Source organism: Neofelis nebulosa, chromosome 9 (assembly GCF_028018385.1).
Source record: "Neofelis nebulosa isolate mNeoNeb1 chromosome 9, mNeoNeb1.pri, whole genome shotgun sequence".
In the NCBI taxonomy this organism is placed as follows: Eukaryota; Metazoa; Chordata; class Mammalia; order Carnivora; family Felidae; genus Neofelis; species Neofelis nebulosa.
This window is the reverse complement of record NC_080790.1, coordinates 67,955,922-67,980,502: the sequence shown is the minus strand read 5'-3', so window position 1 is coordinate 67,980,502 and position 24,581 is coordinate 67,955,922. Positions and strand designations below refer to the sequence as shown.

The following is a 24,581-nucleotide window of genomic DNA, read 5'->3' as shown; positions in this document are numbered from 1 at the left end:
ATGGTAAATCACAACACACATCTGGCGCCAGGCTTCACCCTTAATGTCCTTGTTCCAACACCAGTGAACATGGCTATTCTCCAGGGTCCACTGGGAACTTTGCCTGTGGGGAGGCCCCACAGCTCTACCAAATGTCCTCCCAGTGGGGGAACCGCCTCTCCCCTTGTGCCCTGAGGACTCTGAGGACCTCACTGTCTGCTCCTGGGGATTCGCCCTTCCCACCGGAGCTCCACCAGGTAGTGAGCTGCAGAGTTTCAGACTCTGTGCTCCCCTGTTTATAGAGTCTTAAAGGCATTTAAACCCTCTTTTTCCTTTCTCTCTTTCTTTTCAGTCTCTTGCTGTTGTTTCCACTCTTTCTCTTTCTCTCCAGCTGCTTTGAGAGGGAATGCTTTTCCTGTACTCTCCCACTGTCTCTGTCCTCTTTCTGCAAGCAAAAACAGCTCCCTACCCTCTGTGGCTTCTCTCTCCCCCAGTTCACCTCTTCACACCACATATCTGCCAAGTTCTGTGGTTCCAGTTGTACAGATTGTTGTGTGAATCCTCAAATCAGTTTTCTAGGTGTGAAAGATGGTTTAGTTTTGATCTAGCTGCATTTCAGGGACAAGAGAGGCCAAAAAAAAGCTTCCATGCTGCTCTGTCATCTTGGCCCCTCAAATGTTTGTTTGTTTGTTTGTTTATTTATTTATTTTTAATTTTTTTAAACGTTTATTTATTTTTGAGACAGAGAGAGACAGAGCATGAACGGGGGAGGGTCAGAGAGAGAGGAAGACACAGAATCCGAAGCAGGCTCCAGGCTCTGAGCTGTCAGCACAGAGACTGACGTGGGGCCTGAACCCACAGACCACGAGGTCATTACCTGAGCTGAAGTCGGACGCCCAACCGACTGAGCCACCCAGGTGCCCCTGTTTATTTATTTTTGAGAGAGAGAGAGAGAGAGAGAGAGAGAGAGAGAGAGAGAGAGAGACTGCACAAGGAAGGGCAGAGAGAGGGAGACAGAGGATCCAAAGCAGGCTTGATGCTGACAGCAGCGAGCATGATGTGGCCTCAAACTCACGGATTGTGAGATCATGTCCTGAGCCAAAGTTGGGCACTTAACCAACTGAGTCACCTAGGTGCTCCTCAGTTTCTTTAATTAACATCTTATATTAGTATGGTACATTTGTCACAACTGGTGAACCAATATTGGTACATCATTATTAACTAAAGCCTATATTTTCTTCAGATTTTTAAAGTTTTTACCTAATGTCTTTCTGTTCCAGGATTCATCCAGGATATCATTTTACATTTAGTTATCTTGTCTCCATAGATTTCTTTAAGCTTTGACAGTTTCATAGACTTGCCTTGTTTTCAGTGATTTTGGCAGTCTTGAGGTGTACTTTGGGGTTAGGTACTTTGTAGGGAGCTCCCCAGTATAATATGTCTGGTATTTTTCTCATAATAAGACTGGGGTTATGGATGAGTGGAAGACCAGAGGTCAAGTGCCATTTTCATCACACCATATCAAGGGTGCCTACTATTTATGTATGTATCTCAGCCTCCATCACCTGGCTGAGATAAGTGTTTGTCAGGTTTCTCCACTGTTAAGCTACTTTTCCCTGCTCCCTTCCCATCCTCTACTTTTTAATCTCCATGTCTCAAGAAGCTCTTTTTTTTTTTTTTTTTTTTTTTTGCCACCAATTTTTCTTGCAGTGGGAGCTATGGAAGCAGGGATGGGGAGCAGGGGACTGTTTTTAGAGCATTTGTAACTATGGCATGGTTTAAAATGTTGCTATAAATCTTTAATTACAGTTATATCTGAAACTGTAACATAATCTGAAAACTTGGGAGGGAAATTGATTAAGCTGTGTATAGAGGCTTTACCAGCTCTTTGGTGAACACTAATGACAGTCGTAGAAATGGATTGTGGCAATCTGTTGGTTTACCTGTGCTTTAGAAGTTCAACAGTTTATTTTTGACAATATTAACTCAGATTTAGAATAGGAGTAGCTTATATAACTACAGAAATACGTAATTTTCTTTAAGATTGCTTAACATAAAAATTGGAATGGGTTATTACATAGTTTTGCCAGACACCACATGATTTGGATGTACACATTTTTCCTTATGTAGACAGGAAGAAGTTGTGTCCTAGAGGTTGAAAATTTGAGTCCCTAAAGCCAAGAAACATAAATATGGTTAACTCTAATTCCCTTGCTCATCTTTCTTCCTATAGCATTTCATTTATAGTCCCGTTCTACTTCTTGTTTTTACTTCTCTTTAATCCATTCTGCTTCCAACTACACTTATTTGTGTACACATATCTGTGCCTCTCACTAATCAAAAAGGATAGTATTTTCAAGGTCAAGCTGGTGGCTTGTTTTTATAGCCCCTATGGCTGTGCTTATGGCCAGGACTTCAAAAGTGTCTTCAATTAAATTGAAGTGCTTGGGGATAGTTGGCCTGCAGAAGAAACAGTAGTGTGACAGCTATTTCAACAATGTGAAAGATGCCATGGTGTGTGGCTCCAGGGGACAAACCCTGGATGGAAGGTGAAAGGTTAAAGGAAGGTCTTTCTGAAAAATAAAGATGTTTAACATCAGTAAGGGCTGCTTTGTAAGGTAGTGACTGGATGACTTCCTGGATTTAAAATTGACACCTGCAGTCATATCCCAGGATGAAGGGGTACGTTACAATATGAAAATTTGATTTTACATGAAAGGATGCTGATGCTTAAAATTCATCATGGTTTCTTTAAATAGCAGTGTGTCTTTGTGAATTTAAAGTAAGATTCACTTTGCAAATGTTAACCTCAGAGTTTCTCACTGACACATCTTTCCACCGTCATCACAGCCAATCAAGCCTCGACTCAGCAGCATATTGTGTTTGGAGTCTTTCATAACCGAAGGGGCTGATGTCTGTCCCAGTTTCCAGAGCAGTGTGTCTGAAACAAAACAAAACAAAACAAAACAAAACAAAACAAAACAAAACAAACAAAACAAAACAACAACAAAAAAATGCTGCATGTGTCATATCAGCTTCCCTTCTCTTTAACAAGTGAGGTGGAAGGGGTGCAGAGAGGCCATGGGAGCCCATAGAAGCATCTCTTCCAACACAGGCCCTGTCCCAAGAGTGCTGTGTTCCAGCTAGTGCTGTAAAACTGCAGAAAATCTATCTCCACATTGGCTTTTTCTTTCTTTATGGACCTCCCTCTGTTGCACAGCGTGCTTCAAACCAGGGATCAGGACTCAGAAAGATTCTGAGGAAATTCAAAGTGGATTATGGAGGTTTGAATGGTTAATTCTCGCATGGTTCACTGCTTCACAAAGTTAATGGGTTGGATGTCCTGCTACCTCTTGATGCACATTCCTTGTAAGCCTTTAAAAGGAGGGTTATGGTTAAGGGGCCCATTGGATAACACCTCTCTTCATTATGTGAGTTGTTGACAAATAAGACAGAGAGTAAAGCAGAAATCTTCAGGTAAGTGGACTTTGTAATAATCTCTTCTGCAGAATTAAACACACTCACCCAGGGCTCCCCTGACAAGCAAAGCAGAAGTGATGATCCCCAAGCGTAATGTACTCCCCAAAGAAGGAAGAAGAGAAAGCACCTGAGCAATGCTTGTTTCTTCTTCCAAATGTAACACTTAGATAAGTCTGTGTGTGAGGAGTAGGGACAGGGTAGAATGGTCAGGAGTGTCACACTAATAGATATTCCTTCTCAAAGAAGGAGCTATTACAGGGGTGAAGAAGTTTTCTCCTCTAGACACAGGTCATCAAATCTAGAGAGAGCTCAACCAGAGTTCTGGCTGCAGTATGTCAAGATGATCTGTTCCCCAGAGTGTTTTGTTGTGGAGTGATAGGAAGAGTCAGGGATGTTGTATGGTGACCAGAGTTGGCGAATGACTGCCCTTGTTCTACGGATAGAGACAGATTGAGATATAATTCACATAATATTAAATTCACCCTTTTAAAGTGTTCATAGCATACTAAATATACAGTGATTTTTCCAATAGTCTGAATATTTTTGTACCCATCACCACTATCTAGTTCCAGAACATTTCTGCCACCCCAAAAAAGGATCCCTCTCTCATAATTCCCTTTATCAGTAGTTCCCCATTCCTCACCTGTCCCTTCCCTCAGGGGCCGGGTCAGGGTCAAGGCCACTATAATGTCCTTGTCCTTTCCCTCATGGTTTCAAGAAGGCTGCTATAGCTCCATCATATATTCATTCTACAGTCAGGAAGAGAGAGGAAAGGCTATATGGGCAAAACCCCTGGCTGAGTCAGTCCTGTCAATGAGCTTTCCTGAAATCCTCAAGCAGCAATCTGTCTCACATCTCAGGGCCACTACTCTTGGGAGGATGGGAAATACAGAAAGGCATGTTGCTGCCCCAAGTAAAATCAGAGTCTGTTAGAAAGGTAGAAGAGAAAGATGGATTTTGTGTAAGCAGCTGGCAGTGTCTGCCACAGATGTTCATATATTAAATACATTTAACCGAATAATTATTACATTCTGTATTCTTTCCCAAGTAGGGACACAGAAGGACATATTATAGAGTCTTTGATCTCCATGGTTTCAACCTCAAAACATTAGATCAGAAACCAAGACAAGCTAAATTTCTGTTAAGTACACATTAAATCTTTCACACATGAAAGATTTATTTCAGTCTTATGGTTTTTTTTTTTTGTTTTTTTTTTTGTCCATCTGTCACTGCCTAAAGTAATGGGCAACACTTCCATTTTTGACCCAGTTTGTGAAGCAATATGAACTTAGCCTAAAGTTATGTCTCTTACACTTAAATGGCAGTTCTTTAGTTCTAGCATTTTAGGATTTGTTCAATAAATATGTGTGTGCCCTTATCACTCACAGTTAAAAATACTACCAGCAGTGCACCTAGATGGCTCAGTTGGCTAAGGGTTTGACTTCGGCTCAGGTCATGATCTCACAGCTCTTGGGTTTGAACCCCCATCAGGCTCTGTGCTGACAGCTCAGAGCCTGGAGCCTGCTTCAGATTCTGTGTCTCCCTCTTTCTCTGCCCCTCCCCACCTCCTGCACGCGCACATGTGCTCTCTCTCTCTCTCAAAAATAAATAAACATTAAGGAAATTTTTAAAAAATAGAAATATAAAAAAAAATCACCACCAGATCTTTCTCCAGTCTCCCATCTCAAATCCTCTAAGTTCTATAAGATGACCGATTTTCTTTCTTTTCCATTCTTGTGGTTGTATTCGTTTTTTTTGTTTTTTTTTTGTTTTTTTTTGGTCAACCTAGGCATTATCTAGTGGCTTCTCGCTATCCTTTGTATCATATATACTATGTATGTATACAGGTAATGTTAACTTTAAAACTGCCAGTTATTTTGCCAGCAAAAATGGATTTATTTGGGAATAAAAGAGAATTATAAGTCAGGACAAACAAGCTGGGTCACAACCTTAGATGAGCCTGGGCAACAAAGGAACACATGATTTTTTTAAGGAGAAAATGGGTATGTTGGGAAAGCTGTTAAACAGAAAGTCCAGTAGGGTAAACTGGGAGCTACAACTATGGTGCTTCTCATTGGCTGAGCTGTTGCCCTGGATGGGACAGGGGTGGTGCTGAGGAAATGTTTCTTTCTTGGGCTGGAGTAGTAAAGTAGTATCCATTTGCATGGTCCAGTACGTGTAAGGTCAAGTCTCTCCTTTCCTGTTGGGTCTGCAAATGACTACCAGTGGTAGGGCATGAGAGCTCCCCCTGCTGAAACCTCCTGAATCCATTTTAGTGAAATTTCCCATTACTAATTTTCACAGCGCTATGTATTATCATTTAGGTAATGTTCTGCTAGAATCAACACAGAATTCTTGAAATTCTTTTCAACTCTGGAATGCAGTAAATTTATCATCACTTTGAAATAAAGTCTAATCAATATGCTGCTATGTATTTGCAATATTAATAGCAAATTATTACAGGAGAGTTAAATATTTCACTTAAGTATGTATCAGCTGGTTTGTCTTTCATTCATTTATTCAACAACTATGTGCCAAGTCCTGGTCTAGGTTCTGGGAACACAGTGGTGAACAAGACAGAACAGAACTTACAGTGAAGACAGGAAATTTTTTTTTTAATTTTTTTTTTAATGTTTATTTATTTTTGGGACAGAGAGAGACAGAGCATGAACGGGGGAGGGTCAGAGAGAGAGGGAGACACAGAATCTGAAACAGGCTCCAGGCTCTGAGCCGTCAGCACAGAGCCCGACGCGGGGCTCGAACCCACAGACGGTGAGATCATGACCTGAGCCGAAGTCGGACGCTTAACCGACTGAGCCACGCAGGCGCCTCAGGAAATTTTTAAAAAAGCAAATAAATGCATTGTAATGTCATATGTAATCAGTACTATGCCTGTACAGGAAACATGGGGTGCATTGCTGTTTTAGGTGAATTGGTCAGGGGACATATTTCTAAGGAGATGATATCTGTGCAGAGACTTGAATAGTGAGAAGATCAGAGGAAAGAGCATTTTAGGCAGAGGGAATGATACACGCAAAGACTGTGAGGCAGGAATATGTTTGGCATGTTGAGGAGCACAAAGGAGGCAAATTCGGCTGAAATGGAGTGTGCCACGAAAGGAGTCCTAAAATAAGAGGTAGACAGACTCATCAGAGGGAGTCTGGAGGCTGTGGCAACCAGGATACCTTTTATGTTGAGTGTAATGGGGAGTCAGTACAGGGTTTTAAGCTGGGGATGAAAGTGATTTGACTTTACTTAAGACAATCACCTTAGGTGTTTTATAGAGACTAGACTGTAGGACAGCAGAACTAGAAGCACAGAGGCTAGTTAAGGGGGCTGTTGAGAGATTATGATAATTTGGATTAGGGCATGAAAACACCATTACCCATTTTTCTAGAAACAGTTGAATCAGAACTATTATTATTATTATTGTTATTTTAGTGAGTCTTAAGTGAAGTTTGGGGCTAGAAATAATTTGTAAAGGGAGTGCAATGACATGTTTCTGGATATTTAGCTAAGTGACAGTCTAAGGAGACCTGGGCTGCTCTGACACCAGGGGAGGTGTTTTTGCCTTTTCATTGTCTGTAGCTTCTTTCATGTAGTGCTGCTGACTTGTAAGATAGGTGAAGCAACATTGCTTTGCAAGGTCATGATTTATTACCAACATGAACTTGAACAGCATCACTGGGAAATGCATCTGATCTGCAGGACCCTATGAGACTTTTCCCCTTTATGATGCAATTCTTGATCGGAAGTAAAAATCCTTTTCAAACCTTTCCCAGGCCTTTCTTTGAGGTAGTGCCAACCATCGGTTCTAAACTTTAGTGGGCATGAGAATCACCTGGAGAGCATGTTAAAACCAGATTCTTGGACTCCACCTGCAGAGCTTCTGTTTCTGTAGGTCTGGGGAGGGGCCTGAGATTTGATTGTCTAAAAAACTCAGGTTCTGCTGGCGCTGCAGGGCATTGGAATACTCTTTGAATAGCAAAGAGCTGGGCCAGATGTTTTCCATTTCTGGTTACTTCAGTTGCCTGGCTTTCTTTTCATAATGCTGACATGGGGTGGGGGGGGGGGTGCTCACTGAGAAGGACCTCAGAGGAATATCCTCAATACAGCCTGGACCAAAACCTTCAAGTCTTCTTGGTCAGCGTCTTTTGGGATCTGCTCATGCTTAGGATAAAACAACTGCACACTTTTCACCAGTGCTGCCTGTTTTCTCTCCTATTTTGTCCCTCTCTTCTACATGGCCTGGTTTAGCTCAAGTTTCTCTTTGAAAGTTCTGCCAGTTCCTTTTATGTCTGCAAGCTACTCTCTTTCCCTCCTTCTATCTAACAAATTGCCTTTCTGATTCCCCTTCAGATCAATACTTGCCACTCATCATTTCTCTTCACTTTGTATGTATCTTTTAAACTATGTTTTATAGCCCTATAAAAATTCCATTTGTGATGTATCCTGTCTTTATTGCTTTACTATGCTTTTCCTTCATTTTCATTTGATACCACAATATGCTATTGTCAGGAAACAAGTGATGCCCCCTGTTATTATAAATCTGCTTACAAAATACATAAGATTATTTAAGCCATTGATCCCTTCTATCTCTTTTAAAGCAGTCTCAGTTGCTGTAGGTGGAAGCACTATCTTGTGGCCTCTTTGAATATTGGTTTGATCTATCGCTTATGATTTCCCAATGTATTAAAAAATATTTTTTTCAGTCAAGGTATAATTTAAATTCAGTAGCATTCACCCTTTTTAGTGTACGGTTGAATGAGTTTTGAAAAATGCATACAGATCTGTAACCCTCACCACAGATGAGATGCAGAGCAGTGCCTTCACCCCAGAAAGTTCCTTCTTGCCCCTTTACAGCACCCCTTCTTCCTTCAGCCCTTGGCAACAGCTCATCAGTTTCCCATCCCCGTAGTTTTGCCTTTTCCAGAATGTGGAATTAAAATGGAAACAGAAATGTTTTTATTACATTCTAACTTGAATTTAGTCCTTGCACTTAAAGAAGAAATTCTAAAAGCCGAGGATGTATAAATTTATGCCAAATTTACTCAATAGTCCTTGTGATCAGTATTTTGTTTTGTTTACTTTTTTGAAATGGAATGAGTATGCAGTGTGGCATTTCATGATTCTTTGGTTTCAGAATATTACTATCTTTCTCCAAAAATAGTCTTCCTTTTTCGTTTTTATTTTAAAAGAAAATGATTTTTAAAAATACTTTCTGAATATGTTCAGATGTAAAAGGTTTTGTTCATTTCATTTACTTACTATTTAATGGACTAGATAAAAATTAAGTCAGGAAATATATACCTTTTTTTTAAAGGTAGACAAACTGACATTTCTTTTCATCTTTTTTTAATACAGGTGTTTGCTTCAGAATGGTAAGTCAGTAAGTCTGTTTACTGTTGGTTTTTTTTTGTTTTTTTTTGTTTTTTTTTTGCCATTTTCTCCCTACTGTTATTTCTATTCACAGACATAGAGCAGTTTTCTACTTAGTGCTAGCCTACTGCTTATTCTCCATCCTTGACAGCAAATGAAGTATTTGTATTTCTTCCAAATTACTGCTTGAAGTTGTTGATTAAAGCTGTCTTTTAAAAGTAGTCTATTAAAAACATTTCAGCCTGCCTCGTTTTTAGTTAATGTTTTGTATGAATTTCAAAAGTACTTCTACTGGGATAATCAAATTAAATGTTTTGGTTAGGTATATAGAATATAAAGTATGGTATCTTCCCCTTGTTCTGGATCGAAGAACCCCCTCCAGGCAAATGTCTGTATCTTGAATTGCAAAATGAAAAATGCTCATGTTGCATAAGGAAGTGGTTCTCGGTTTTTAGAAGTTAAGACTCCTTATTGCTTCACATTTTTTAATTTTGTTAATATACTCCTTTCCTAAAAGTTAAATGTGCATGTGTTTTTACCTACTATTTGAGGTGGCAGTCACTAGGTTATTAGCTCTCTGTTCTTAACCTCTGAGGGCTCTAACATGTTCCCAACCAGTAAAGTCTCCTTGTTTTGAGATAGTCCCTCCCCCCACAGTTCAGATTCTGTCCCTTTTCATTATTATTTTCAGAACTGGCTCCAACATAAATTCTGGCTATAACCATCTTGGGTTGTATTGCTTCATTTCATTGGGGATGTAGAGTGTATAGATTCTTGGTCACTATGACCTCCAAACAGAAGACCATGTTTTTAAAAATTTCCAGTAGATGAGATCTACAAGAATTTAGTATGATATAGTTAAAATAGTTCAAAATCAAAATGTTGCTAGGTTTTCATTTGCCAGTAGCATAACTGAAATTGGAACTGAGGAAAGGAATTTTTAAAAACTGTTAAGAATAATAGGAGAAATAAACTTATCTATAGACAATTAACAACGTGTGTGTGGCAAGTCCACAGCCAATGGAAGACATCAGAATCTTTTAATTGAATTCTTTGTATTGATCATAACTCCGTATTTTTCCTGAGTGATTGAAAATCTCGGAGTGATCATCTTTTGGAACCAGACAATGTAATTCACTTTTAGCAGGCATGGTGGCTATGCAACTGAATTTTATGGATCCCAAAACACATCACGGAAACTGTTTTCTGAAGTAATTCCCGCTATCAGTTTATTGTTTTATAATGTGCTTGTCTTTACTGAAAGAGGAATTTACTAAAAAATACCACTTAAGTGAGGATTCTTGCGAACAGAGGTATGATTGTAGGTCAGCTACACAATTTTTGGCATAGACTATATTTTAGGAAAGAAAATTATCAGTCAGTTTTTGATGTTGGATTTTGTTTCTCATATTTTCTCCTGAAACCAGTATACAGAAGATGAGGCTAGGAAAATAGGAGTGGTTGGCTGGGTGAAGAATACCAGCAAAGGGACTGTGACAGGCCAAGTGCAAGGCCCTGAAGAGAAAGTCAACTCCATGTAAGTAGCAAGACTAATAATGCACTTATGCAATTTATGAACTTTTTTTAATGCTTCATTGGACAGTAAGAATAGTATTGATGGACCAAATTCAGTTTGTGGATACAACTCAACTCACATGTTTTTAGGCATACTAGCAAGGATGTCCTCAGATCTGGGAATGGAATTTGTACATGTAGGAATGGATTTCCCACTTGGGCAGGCCCTCAAAAAGAACAATAGTGTCACTCTAGTCTATTTGAATTGAGTTCTGTCTCTTCTAACCTGGGAGAAGCATCCTGGGCCCACATATCTCTTATCCAAAGTAGTTGTGAAGAAGCATAGTGCCTTTGGATCGTTCTTAAAGTTCTTAAAGTAGACTTCAAGGCAAAAAGGCTGCCCTCTCCTTTTTATTAAGTATATTATTTATGTAATTGTAATTTTATTTTTGCTGTCAATGAAAGTGTATTCTGTGAGCTATATGGTTATGATAATGAATCCTTGTATTCCAAAAGAGATCAGATTCAGTAACATAGAAAAAAGTGCCCTGTCACATTCAAAAGCCTTCTTTTTTTGTAAGTTCCACTACTCTTTGTAGTCTTTTTTTTTCCTAATAAAAAAGAGCTAACATTTATTGAGTATTTGCAATGTTAGACAATATGCTAAACACTTCACATAGGTTTTCTCGTTTAATCTACACAATGGATCTTATCATACCCAATTTAATTCATTTTATTGTTTGCAATTTATTTTTGTTCTCATTACTTAATGTTTTTAGATTTCAAGGCTAATACTTTTTTGATTATTGTAATAAGTGAAGTAGTAAGATGCTGAAAGATAAAAAAAAAATTAAGCTAGTAATCTGCCCCATTCCCTTCGGCTTCCCTCCCCTTGATGGCACCTGTGCCTGTGGCTTTGTGAATATTTTCTGAAGCTTTCTCTTTCACTTAAAACTAAGCATTTATTTAGGGTTTGGTTGTTTTTACTGAAATAGAATACTTGATGCATATTCTTCTGTAACTAGTTTTTTTCATTTTATAGACATTCATCAATCAGTAAATATATAACCACTGACTCCTTATTTTTCCTAACTTCTTTATGTATAAGTACACACTTTGTGTTTGTGTAAAACTGTACCCCAACTTGGAAAGTGGGGTCTACAATTTTAGTTTCATAAAATTATTTTAACAGTTAATGAAAAACAATAATTATCAGTAGGATTGCCACACAAGCATACAAGAAAAAATTCTGAGATTTCTATTGTAAACAGTTCAATGGATGAGAAAGTGCCAAATGACTATGAGGTATTGAGAATGCAGGCTGCATGGAGGATTGACTCTCATGCCTATCATGTTATATCCTAATCCATGTTGTAGCCATTTTTGATTAATATCCTTAACATAAATATAATCATATCATACATGCTACCCAATTTTTCTTTTCAACCCCTGCACACCCACTTTTCCTTCTCAGTTCTACAAGTAATCTATATTGGCAACTGGGTGGGTTTCCTCCCATGTTTGTCTCCATATTCACCTTCTCATATACATCTGATCCACTACTGGGTATTTACCCAAAGAAAATGAAAACACTAATTCAAAAAGATATTTATATATATACCCTTGTGTTTATTGCAGCATTATTTACAATAACCAAATTATGGAAACAGCCCCAGTGTCCATTGACAGATGAATGGATAAAGAGGGTGTCGTATATATATAATGAAATATCACTCAGCCATAAAAAAGAACGAAATCTTGCCATTTGCAACAACATGGATGGACCTAGAAAGTATAATGCTAGGCCAAATAAGTCAGAGAAAGACAAATACCATATGATTTCACTCATGTGTGGAATTTAAGAAACAAAACAAATGAACAAAGAAAAAAGAGATAAACCAAAAACCAGACTCTTAACTGTAAAGAACAAACAGATGGTTACCAGAGGGGAGGCGGGTAAGGGGATGGGTGGAATAGGTGAAGGGGATTAAGATTACACTCATGATGAGCACTGAGTAATGTACAGAATTGATGAATCACTATATTGTACACCTAAGACTAATATAACACCATATGTCAATTATACTGAAATTAAAAAACAAAACAAAACAGGGACACCTGGGTGGCTCGGTCCGTTAAGTGTCGGACTTCAGCTCCGGTCATGATCTCACAGTTTGTGAGTTCGAGCCCCACGTCAGGCTCTGTGCTGACAGCTTGGAGCCTGGAGCCTGTTTCAGATTTTGTGTCTCCCTTTCTCTCTGCCCCTCGCCCACTTGCACTCTTTCTCTCAAAAATAAATAAACATTAAAAAAAATTAAAAAACCAAAGCAAAACAAAAATACATCCCAGAAAATCTGTCCAAGTCAGATGGTAGAGCTTCAATTCATTCTTTTCAACGGCCGCTTAATTGACAGTGTTAGTGCACCATTTTTTATTACCTTATTTCTGAAAATTCATTTTGTTTCTCTCTCTCTTTTTTTTTTTTTCCCAATAAGAGCAATGCTATAATAAACATTTTATTGGTGATTTTATTTTTGGGAGATAGAATCCCAGAAGTGCAGTTTGTTGGTTGATGTATCTGTGTACTATTAATTTAAAAATATTTGTCAGACTGCTTTTCAAAACAGCTGTAAACAATTTACATTTTTTTTCTCTTCGTCCTGTGGGCAATTGGTATTATTGCTGTCTAATTTTTCTTTGATCTGATTGGGTGTAGAGTGATATGGTATTTTTTCACTGTAATTTGCATTTCTCTAATTACTGGTTATTTTGAGCATCTTCATGCTTGTGGCTATGTGGGTTTGTTCTCATGAACTAACTCCCTTTCACATCCTTTACCCATTTGTCTGTGGGGCTGCTTGCCTCTTGCCAATGTTTAAGAGCTTTTTGTATATTGGTAATGATTACTAACTCATTATCTGTAATCTCTTTTGCAAGTATTTTCCCAATTCTATCCTTTGCCTATTCATTAGTTTTGTTTATTTATGATAGTTTTTTTTTTTTTTTTTTTTTTTTTTTTTTGCGATGCGAATTGTTTTTAATTTTTATAAACTCACATATAGTTATCTTTTCTTTCTGGTTAAGAAACAGATCATAAATGTTGTTCCCTAGGTTTCCTTCTACCTTTTTGATGCTTTATTTATTATGTTAAGCATTTATTCCATCTGGAATTTGTTTTTTATTTAGAATATGAGACTGGGGACTATTTTCTACCATGATGTAACAGCCAGTTGTGCCAGCACTATTTTTAAATAATCGCTCTTTCCCCATCAAATTGAAATACATTTTTATCATGTATTAAAATCACATGTAAACTGGATTCTGTTTCTGGATTCTGGGTTTTGTTCTCTTTCCTTAATAGATCTGTTTACCTATTCCTAGACTAATACTCCATATTGATTTAATTATGCTGGCTTTATAGGTTATTTCCCTTCACTATTTTTTTTATTCATTTATTTGCTTTCTTGGGCATTTATTTTCTCTCTAAACTTTAAGATACTTTTATCCATTTAATTGAAACTATATTTGTTTTTTTTTTTAACTTCCCTGATTGTCTTACAAATATGCTTTTTAAAATAAACTTTAGGGGTGCCTGGCTGACTCAGTCAGTAGAGCAAGCAACTCTTGATCTCAGGGATGTGAGAACCCCACATTGGGTGTAGAGATTACTTAAAAATAAAATCTTAAAAAAGCCCCAACTTTATCTTTTAGAAGTTTTAGATTTACAGAAAAATTGTGAAGATACTACCAAGAGTTTCCATGTACTTCTCGCCCACTTTCCCCCATTAAAATTTTATATTAGTACGATACTTATGTTACAATTAATGAACCAGTAGTGATGTATTAGTATTAACTAAAGTTCATAGTTTATTCAGATTTTTTTAGCTTTTACCTAATGTTCCTTTTCTCTTTAGGAGTCCATATTTTACTTGCTTTTTAATTCCACACTTTTATGACATTAAGAGAACTGTTATTAAATTTTCCCATCTAAGAATATGGATGTCTTTTCATTTTCTCAGATTTTTAAATTTATCCTTCGGTATGGTTTTATGGCTATCATCATTAAGATTTTGTGCTTTCCTTGCTGACTTTATTCCTAAGTCTTTGTGTTAGTTTGGGCTACTGTAGCAAAGTCCTGTAGACTTGGTGGTTTATAAGCAACAGAACTTTATTTCTCACAGTTCTGAAGGCTGGAAGTCTGAGATTAGAGTGCCAGCATTGTCAAATTCTGGTGAGAGCCCTGGCTGGGTTGTAGATTACCAACTTCTCATTCTGTCCTCATACGGCAGAAAGAGAGCCAGTCAGCTTTCTGGTCTCTTGTTATAAGGGCACCAGTCCCATTCATGAGGTGTCTGCCCTCATCCTCATGATCTAACTATCTCCCCAAAGCCCCACCTCCAAATACCATCACATTGGGGATTAGGCATCAACATGTGAATTTGGGTGGGTGGGGGGGACACATTCATTCCATAACAATATTTTATTGCCTTTTTCATGACTGTGTATGGAATATTCTTCCCATTTCTGTTTCCCATGCTATAATAGGGAAAGCCTAAGGACTTTTGTATATTTATCTTACATCGGAGTTACCTTATCAAATATTCTCATTAATTCTACTAAGTTTTTTGGGGGGGAGGGTTAAACTATAGTTATTGGGTTTTTTAAGTACACAAGTGTGTAATTAGCAAAAAATAATGTGGTTTTTTTTTCATTTCATTTGCCAGACCCATCAAGACAATGTTGAATAATAGCAATAGTGGGCATCCCTATCTGATTGTATTTGAAATGGTTTTGTTTCACCAAGTAGAATAGTTTGCTGTTGATTTTCATTAAATGTACTTTATCACATTGAATTTCACTTTGCATTCCTTGAATTAAACTCTGATTGGTCACAGAGTGTTATTCTTTTGAATCATAGCTGAATATTACTTGTTAATATTTTATTTAGAATTTTTGCATCTATATTTATAAGAGGGATTATGGTTTCCTTTAAAAAATTTTCTTTACTATATTATGTTTTAGTGTTAAAATTTTGTTGGCTTCATAAAATGTATTAGGAAATTTTCCATTTTTTCCTTCATTCTGGAATAACTTGAATAATATTGGAATTTCTGTTATTAAGTTAGCTGAAACAAGTTATGAAATCACTTGGTCCTTGTACCTTCTCAATGGTGGGCTACCAATTGTTTTTGTTTTTGGTTGTTTTTCTTTCTGTTATTGTTATTATTATTTTTTTAATTTTAGAGATAGCATGCACCATTAGGGTAGAGGGGCAGAGGGAGAGGGAGAGAGAGAGATAATCCCAAGCAAACTCCACACTCAATGTGGAGCCTGACTTAGGGCTCTATACCATGATCCTAGGATGGTGACCTGAGCCGAAATCGAGTCAGTTGCTCAAGAGACTGAGCCACCCAGGCGTCCCCCAATGTAGCGTATTGTAATTGGTTGTTTGAATTTTCCACTTTTCCTAGATTCATTTATGTTTTCCTAAGAAATTATCCAGGTTTTCTAGGTTTTCAAATTGCTTGTCATGGATTTTATACTTTAAAAATCTCTTTTGTATTTGCGGTTATATGTTCTTTGAAATTTTCCTAATCTTATATAATTTGATTCTCTTCTTTTTCCTTAATTGGGTTTAGAAAGGATTTATGTGTTGATATATTAAAAAAAACATTTTGCGGGCGTCTGCGTGGCTCAGTCGGCTAAGAGTCGGACTCCGGCTCAGATAATGATCCCGCAGTTTGTGGGTTAGAGCCCCGCATAGGGCTCTGTGCTGCTTCGGATAATGTGTCTTCCTCTCCCCCTCCCCTGCTCGTGCTCTGTCTGTCTCTCTCTCAAAAATAAATAAACATTAAAAAAAATTAAAACAACATTTTGGATTTATTAATCATTTCTCCTTTTTTTTTTTTTTTTTTTTTGGTTTTCCAGTCATTAATTTCAACTTTCATCTTTACTAATTCCCTCTTTATTTCTTTGTTGATCTTTCTTTAAGTCTTCATCATGAATTGTAGTTCCCTTTAGGTTTAGTCTTTTTTTTTCTTTTTTAATAAGATATTTTTTGAAAAGTTTGTTTATTTATTTTAAAAGAGAGAGAGTGTGAGTGGGGAAGGGGCAGAGAGAGTGAGAGAGAGAATCCCAAGCAGGCTTCATGCTGTCAGGCTGGAGCCTGAAGTGGGGTTTAAACTCACAAAACTGGGAGATCATGACCTGAGCTGAAATCAAGAGTTAGATGCTTAACCAAATGAGCCACCCAGGTGCCCCTAATTTTAGTCTTTTTAAGTCAGTAATGAAGATGATTAAGCATTTGCCCTTAAATACAGCTTTTGTTTGTTACATAGGTTGGGTAAAAAGTGTTCTTTTCATTGCTTTCTGGATAGTCTATAAGTTCATTTTTGGTTCCTCTTCAAATAATAACAAATGACATTCTGGGTATGTGTTTTTTTAAAATATCCAGTGTCCTTCTCTATCTTTAATAATGTTTTTTGCCTTAAAGTTACTTTATCTGGTATTAACAGAGATATGTACACTTTATTTATATATATGTTTGCATAGAGTATCTTTTCATTATTTTAATTTCAATGTTTCTTTCTCATTGTGTGCTTTTGTTTGTTTTTATTGAAGTAGTTGATGGACAATGTTATATTAGTTTCAAGTGTATTTCAACATATTTTATATGTGTATCTCATGTTTTTAAATTAGTATATTTATCCATTTAAGTTTAATGGAATCATTCATGTTTAGAATTAAATGTGTATCTCACTGTATTTTCCCCTTTGTCTTATTAGTTCTGTTTTCCTTTTCTTTCTAGCCTTTATTTAAATTGATTATTTTTTATTATTCCACTTTTTTTGTCTGTTAGAAGTTGTATATTCTTTTGTTTCTTTTACTAGTTCCTAGAGATACAACATACAACCATAACTGCTCAAAATTTGATATTAATTTATCTCTTTACTCTTTTCCTAATGCAACATCTCTAGCATTTAACTTGCTATTTAAGTTCATTTAACTCACTATTTATTTAGATGCTAATTTTTTTAATGTTTATTTATTTTTGAGAGAGATAGAGAGGGAGAGACACAGTGCGAGCAGGGGAGGGCAGAGAGAGGAGGGAGTCACAGAATCTGGAGGCTCCACTCTTTGAGCTGTCAGCACAGAGCCCCATGTGGGGCTCCAACCCACCAGCCGTGAGATTATGACCTGAGCTGAAGTCAGACCATCAACCGACTGAGCCACCCAGGCGCCCCTAGATGCTAATTTTAATGACCTATTTTAAAACTCATAAGAAATTATTTTTTAAAAGTCAGTATTTTGGGGGGTATTCTATATATTTGCCGTTTGTTTTGTTATTTTTTTCCTTCCTAATTCTCTGAGCTTCTGTGTAGGAATATTTCCATTCTGCCAAAAAATGTTCTTTAGTATTTTCCTTCATTTGGGTAGCTGGTCATGTGTTACTTCAGTTTTGGTTTGTCTCTACGTGTTTTTATTTTACCTTCATTCTTGAAAAATATCTTTGTTTCATGTAGAACTCTGACATAGCAGTTATTTTTTCCAGTACCCTGTGGATAACATTACAGTGTCTAACATGCATTGTTTTGTTGTGAAATTGGCTGTCAGTTTTACACCTTGCTTCTTGAAAATAATTTTGCTGCTTTTAAAATGGCAATGATAGTAAAATTGCCAGTTTACAGTTTGTGATAATAAATATAACATTAAGCCTGTCAGTTGGTTTAGGTGAATTTCTCCTGTAATACTTAGTTCTCTGGATATGTATGCAGTAGAGGCATGAAGTGGGGTTCATCCAGGGCTTGGTTGTTGCCAGCTATAAGGAGCAGAAGTGAGAGAGCAGGGTTTGAGGGCATTTACAAGAGTGTGAATAGAAGGATGAATCCCGAACCTAAGTTCAGACAAAATGAGAAATGAGCTGGGAGGAAATTGATGGGCAGTGAGAAACGGTTGTCTTATTTAATTGTGGGTGTAAGGAATTGTAACAGCTTGCAGGAGCCGTGTTTTGTTGCACAATTCAGTCCTGGAATCAGCAGAGTCAGTGCAGAAAGGAAGGGATGGAAGGGGGATGTGAGACATCTGTGATGTTTCCTGCCCCGCTGTGAGTGAAGTTCTAGTGTAGATAGGCTCTTGCACTGACTTTTTTTTCTGTGTCCAGTGGTTTTTAACCAGATTTCATCTGACTGTTGCTCAGTGGAACTTCCTTCAGCTGTCTGAAGAATTATTGAAATTCGGCACATTTTGGTATTGTCCTTTTTAAATTGCTTTTTATTACGGGATTTTCAAGCAGATCCGTGGATAGAGAGAATGGGGCAATGAGCATCATGTGTCTGTTACCTGGTTTCAATAACAATTTATGGCATTCTTATTTTACATATTCCTCCAACTTTTCTTTTACTTTTCTCATTGTTAGAGTATTAAAGCGAATTTCCTACATCATATTATGCACCTGTAAGTTAGGTTGAGCAATATGAAACTACCAATGTTTGACAAAATTTTGAGCCACAAAATAGCAGTTTCACATTGTTGAAAGAGTTTTCTCTAAGTCTTTCTCTAAGTCTCTAAGACTTTTACTATTTTTCTCTAACAGAAACTCTATATACCCATCAATATATTTTTCTAAACTCTACAGCAGATCTATCTCCAAATGTCAGAGTGAAAAGTCTGTTACACTTTCCCTGAGGCTTGTCTTCTCCCCAGTCTTGGTCTGTGCCTGCTGGACAGTTGTCATTCTCATGCTTCCCTTTGTCCCTTTCCTGTGGAGTGGGTTCCTGTTTTCTCAGTCATATTTTTATCTTCCTGGACTTATTCCTTTGTTTGTTGAAGCCTAATTCTCCACTAGCTTCACAAGGAAAGATACGAGACAGACAAAAAGTTTGAACCCTTAACCGCTTCATTTACACTCATACTTGATGGATTGTTCGAGTTTTAAAATCCCAAGCCCCCAAATCATCACCCACCCAGAATTTTGAAGGCATGGCTCCATGACTTCTTGTGAGACTGCCCAGAGATTTGATGTCTTTCTCATACCAGGGATTGGAAAATATATCTGTTTATTTTCCTCAGAAAATGTTTTAGATATTCAGCGTATCTCTCTTTTTCTGTGTTTCAGTCCTCTGCCAGAGCGCATGTTTTAATTTCATTTGAAATGCTGGGCTCTGGGAGGAGGAGAATTTCTGTGTCTTTGAAGATTTCTTTCCCGCTCTCTTTTTGGTTGTCCTCTTCTGAAACTTGCTTATGGACATGATTCTTTGATTTTTCTTTTTCTTTTTCTTTTTCTTTTTCTTTTTCTTTTTCTTTTTCTTTTTCTTTTTCTTTTTCTTTTTCTTTTTCTTCTCTTCTCTTCTCTTCTCTTCTCTTCTCTTCTCTTTTCTTTCTTTTTCTGTGCTAGCTTCCAAACTTTACTATCTGGAAACTGTCTCAATTTTGTCTTCCAACTTTCCGATTAATTCTGTTGTGTCTGCTTCATAGAGTCTTGTCCTTGTTTTCTTCAGATTTCCCTGATGGTATTGTGCGTGCGTTTTTTCATTTTGTTTCCTTCTGCTTTTTGCACTGTTTCTCTTTCCTCTTCTTTTATTCATAAATATGAACAGACAGCCAAGAATAAACAGACTTAAAAAAATTTTTTTAATGTTTATTTATTTTTGAGAGGGAGACAGAATGCAAGCAGAGGAGGGGCAGAGGAGGGGCAGAATCTGAAGCAGGCTCCAGGCTCTGTCAGCACAGAGCCCAGTGCAGGGTTTGAACCCATGAACTGCGAGGTCATGACCTGAGCCAAAGTTGGACACTTAACCAACTGAGCCACCAAGCACCCCAAGAATAAACAGACTTTTAAGGAAATTTTCCATAAATTCTGAGGGAGAGATGATGTTTTTGTTGGGAAACCTCCCAAATGTTAAATCTGTAGGTCCTGTCTTTCCTTCCTGGTGCCTCCAGATCCCAAGTCTTCTGTGGAGTCATGAGGTAAGCTGACTAGCTCCTCCTTGTTTTTGGTTCTGCAGGCACTTAGGCCGAAACATCTTTGGTTTTTCTGTGTAGTTACTTATCCTCCATCCACTTTCCTTCTAATTTGTTGAAACCTCTTGCTCAGGTTATAGTTCCGTATCAGCTGGAACTATTTTCAGCTGCAAGTTAATAGAAAACCAGAACTTAGAAAGGATAAAACAAATGGGTTCATTTTTCTTGGTAACAAGAAGTCTGGAGGTAGATGGTTACTGGCCTTGGTTCAGTAGCTTGGTAGTATCAGGGTCAATGTTTCTGAGATTTGCTCAGCCTTTCCTTTGTGGTCAGAAAAAGGGAAAGTGCAGCTGTACAGAATATCCATAATTGAGACATGAAGAAGGCAAGAAGGGATAATGGTTGTGTTGCTTTCCCCAAACTTGCCCAAGCTTACATCTGCGGGTATGTCACTGGCTTGTATAGGGTCATATAAATATTCCTTGCTACAAAGAAGACTGGGAAATTGGTTTGGCATATTGATTCCCTGAATAAAATTGGTGTTCTCTTGGCCAGAAAGAAGGGGAGGATAATGGGTAGTGGGTAGGCAATGAATGATGTCTGCTACATTTTTTGTATTTTGATTCTATTATTTTATTTTATTTTTAAAATGTTTTATTTATTTTTGAGAGAGAGAGAGAAATAGAACATCTGAAGCAGGCTCTGAACTGACAGCACAGAGCCTGATGCGGGGCTTGAACTCACGAACTGCGAGATCATGACCCAAGCCGAAGTCAGATGCTTAACTGACTAAGCCACCAAGGTGACCCGATGCTATCATTTTAATGGGGTTCCATGTAAAAGGACATGAGCGTGCCATGTTTAATTGTACCGTGAAGCTTACGTGAGAAAATCCACAGAAAGCACTTAGCGTAGAGCCTGGCCCAGAATAAAGAACAAATAAACGTTTGCTCTCATTAGGTGACCCATAGGACTCCATCTCTGCACATGGGGTTCTAGTGGCAGTTGGGCTAGCCAGGTGGAAATGCCACTAGGCTCTTGGGTATATGGGTCATGCCTGCAGAGAAACTGGGCTAGAGAAATAAATTTGGTGGTTGTCCCTCTGTGGATAGTGTTTGAAGTTATATACATGGATGGGATTACCAGGGAGAGCTTTCTTGATGATAGGTAAACAGGAAGCATGCAGCAGAGAATGTAAATCAAGCTTCACCAACATTATAAATTGGAATGCCATTACAAATAAAAATAGATGGTAGAGAGTGAATTCATTCCTCTAGCATGTACTGTGTGCAGTATTGGTTAAAGTACTGAATTATCAAAAAATTAAACCATGGTAAAGAGAAGTTACAGAAATAGGTGGCAAGGTCAGACTACATGTGGTGTATTTATAGTTAAATAAATATTGCCTTATTTTCTTCTGGTTGTTAAAAAACTTTATTTATTTAAGAGTGCTATGACATAAGAAAATCAGAATTAAATTGTCTTTTAAAAACATGAGTGTGCTTTCATCCGAAGTTATTGAAATGTGGAATTCAACAGGCAACATCATTTAGAGGTGGCTTGGCTACGATTGTAGCAGCTCTTTGGAAAGGTGCCAGGAGATCCCAGGACATGCTGCAGATGTGTGTATTTTCTTCCCCTTCTGTGTTTCATTTGGTCAGAAAGAATGACTGATGGCTTTCTTTTGCAAATTGCACTATGTGATTCCAATTGTGGTGGTAAGATTCGCCAACATTTTTTGATACATAGAAACCATTTGAGTCTATTGTTTTTATTTTTATTTTAAAGTTTATTTATTTATTTTGAGAAAGAGCAATGAAAAGTCAGAGAGGGAGAGAGAGAATCCCAAGCAGGCTCTACACACTGTCAGCATAGAGCCCAACTCGGGGCTCCATCTCATAAACTGTGAGATCATGACCTGAGCTGAAATCAAGGCTCAGACGCTTAATGAACTGAGCTACCCAGTTGTCCCTAAGTCTATTGTTTCGTTTCATTAAAGCTACTTTTCCCATTGGTAACCATTTAAAATTAATGTATAGAGTTATAATTCTGAGCACAAACTTTTTTTTCCTAAGTTTACTTATTTATTTTGAGAGAGAACGCATGAGTGGGAAAGGGACAGAGAGAGAATCCCAAGCAGGCTTCGTGCTGTCAGTGCACAGCTGGGCATTAACTTTTGACTAAATCTGTACAAAATATATTTTTCTTAAAAACTAAATGGAAATTCTGGGGGAAAAAAGCCCTCAAAACACAAAAAACTAAAAACATTTGCATGTGGACACAGCCAAATTCTAAAATTAAAATTACATCTTGATTGCTATATATTTTTAAAACCATATGTCATGTATGTGTAGTTTGCACTTGAAAGCATCATTGATGGGCTGGAGAATGTACTTAAGAGAGTGATCAAATGGTTACGTGGTCTGGAAAACTATATCACAATTATAGGTAATGCTTGAAGGCATTGAAGGTATTTAGACTGGAGAAAAGAATACTTGAGGAAATCATGATAGTTTACTTCAAGTATTTGAAGGGCTGATACATGGGAAAAGATAAGTCTTTTATGTTGTTCTAGAAAGTGATAATTTTGGTTATAGTAATGGGTGAATTTGTTTATTTCAATTCACTTTGACAAAGAATTTTCCTGTAAAGGTATCTAATGTATCTAATGGAATTTTATTAATAACTAGGAGTGGTCTACATCAGGGATTGGCATACCATGGCTTTCAGGCCAGATCTGGCCTATTGCCTGTTTTGTAAATAAAGATTTATTGGATCACAGCCCATTCATTCATGTTTTGTCTTCTGTTGCTTCTGTGTTACATTGGCAGAGTTAGCAACTGTAACATGCCACAAAGCCTCAAATATTTACTTTCTGTCCCTTTATAGAAAGAGTACCAACTGATGGTGTAGATATCAGACAAGTCAAGGGTGTGGTAGAAGATCTAACTCATTGGATGGTAAGTCAGTGTAGGTGACCTCATAGGTCCTGTCCAACTGAGATTCTATGGTTCTATGCAGAGTTGACAATATACATGTATTTAAAATGTGTCCATATATTAAGAGTTAGAAGTAGAATAGAGGCATGTTCATCAATATAGTCATGTTTATCTCTTCCACAGATATTTAGCATTTGTGTGAAATAGGAATTTTAACAACGTTCTGCTTTAACTATGAAATGCCATTGTTTTGAATTTCTAGTTGTTACAGCAGTGGATTGGAATGAAGCAATGGATTTTGTGAACAGGTAGTGTCAGATTAAAAGTTATTTAAAATTAAATTTTTTTTTCACCTGTTATTTATTTTTGCGAGACAGAGAGACAGAGTGTGAGCAGGGGAGGAGCAGAGAGGGAGGGAGACACAGAAACCGAAACAGGCTCCAGGCTCTGAGTGTCAGCGCAGAGCCTGACGTGGGGCTCGAACCCATAAACTGTGAGATCATGACCTGAGCCGAAGTCGGACACTTAATGGACTGAGCCACCCAGGTGCCCCAAAGTTATTTAAAATAAAAAAAAAAAAATAACTGTTCTCAGGCAGACCATTAGTGGAATGAATTTCTATGCAACCAGAATAACCAGTTTTTCCTTTTTCATCTGAGAATCTCAAGGGACTTAACTAATATTTTTTATGCCTTATCATCAAAGTTTTTTCTACAAATACATGGGATTATTAAGAAAGTTTCCTTGGTTCTGTGTGAGTATAGGTGTGGGTGTGTTTTCCATTGCATGTTCTATTGAAATACAGAAGACTTGGACATTTTCTAAGAGACAGAAATTCATTGAGGAGCTGTAGTTTTGGGAAAAAAATTTTAGTGTGACCTGACTGATATAAATCATTCCAGTGGAAAATTAAAAACATAACAAAATATCTACAGGGGAGCTGGAGTTCTCACATCAGGTTTTAGACCCCAAATACCAAGTCATTTATTTTCCTTTGGAATATAGCATCTGTATGAAAACTACTTAAATCCCTGGTTTTTGCTTTAAAGTTTACATTTTAGATATGTGAATTTAGTAAGATAATAATATTTAAGAAACGTATAATGCAGCAGTAGTGAACTTTTAAAAAATTAATAGATTTTATTTTATTTTTTTAATTTTTTTTAACGTTTTATTTATTTTTGAGACAGGGAGAGACAGAGCATGAATGGGGGAGGGTCAGAGAGAGAGGGAGACACAGAATCTGAAACAGGCTCCAGGTTCTGAGCAGTAAGCACAGAGCCCGACGCGGGGCTCCAACTCACAGACCGTGAGATCATGACCTGAGCC

The 24,581-nt window shown here is 37.4% G+C and overlaps 1 protein-coding gene across 3 annotated transcripts in view; it reads left to right on the top strand.

Moving 5' to 3' along the window:
* The window catches only part of ACYP2 (acylphosphatase 2), a 282,564-nt gene that overhangs the window by 115,231 nt on the left and 142,752 nt on the right, over window positions 1-24,581 (top strand). For all 3 annotated transcript variants that reach the window (XM_058684108.1, XM_058684107.1, XM_058684106.1), the window contains 2 exons: window positions 8,824-8,840; window positions 10,266-10,375. In XM_058684108.1, coding sequence (XP_058540091.1) covers window positions 8,824-8,840; window positions 10,266-10,375 — 127 coding nt within the window. The remainder of the gene's footprint in view (window positions 1-8,823; window positions 8,841-10,265; window positions 10,376-24,581) is intronic.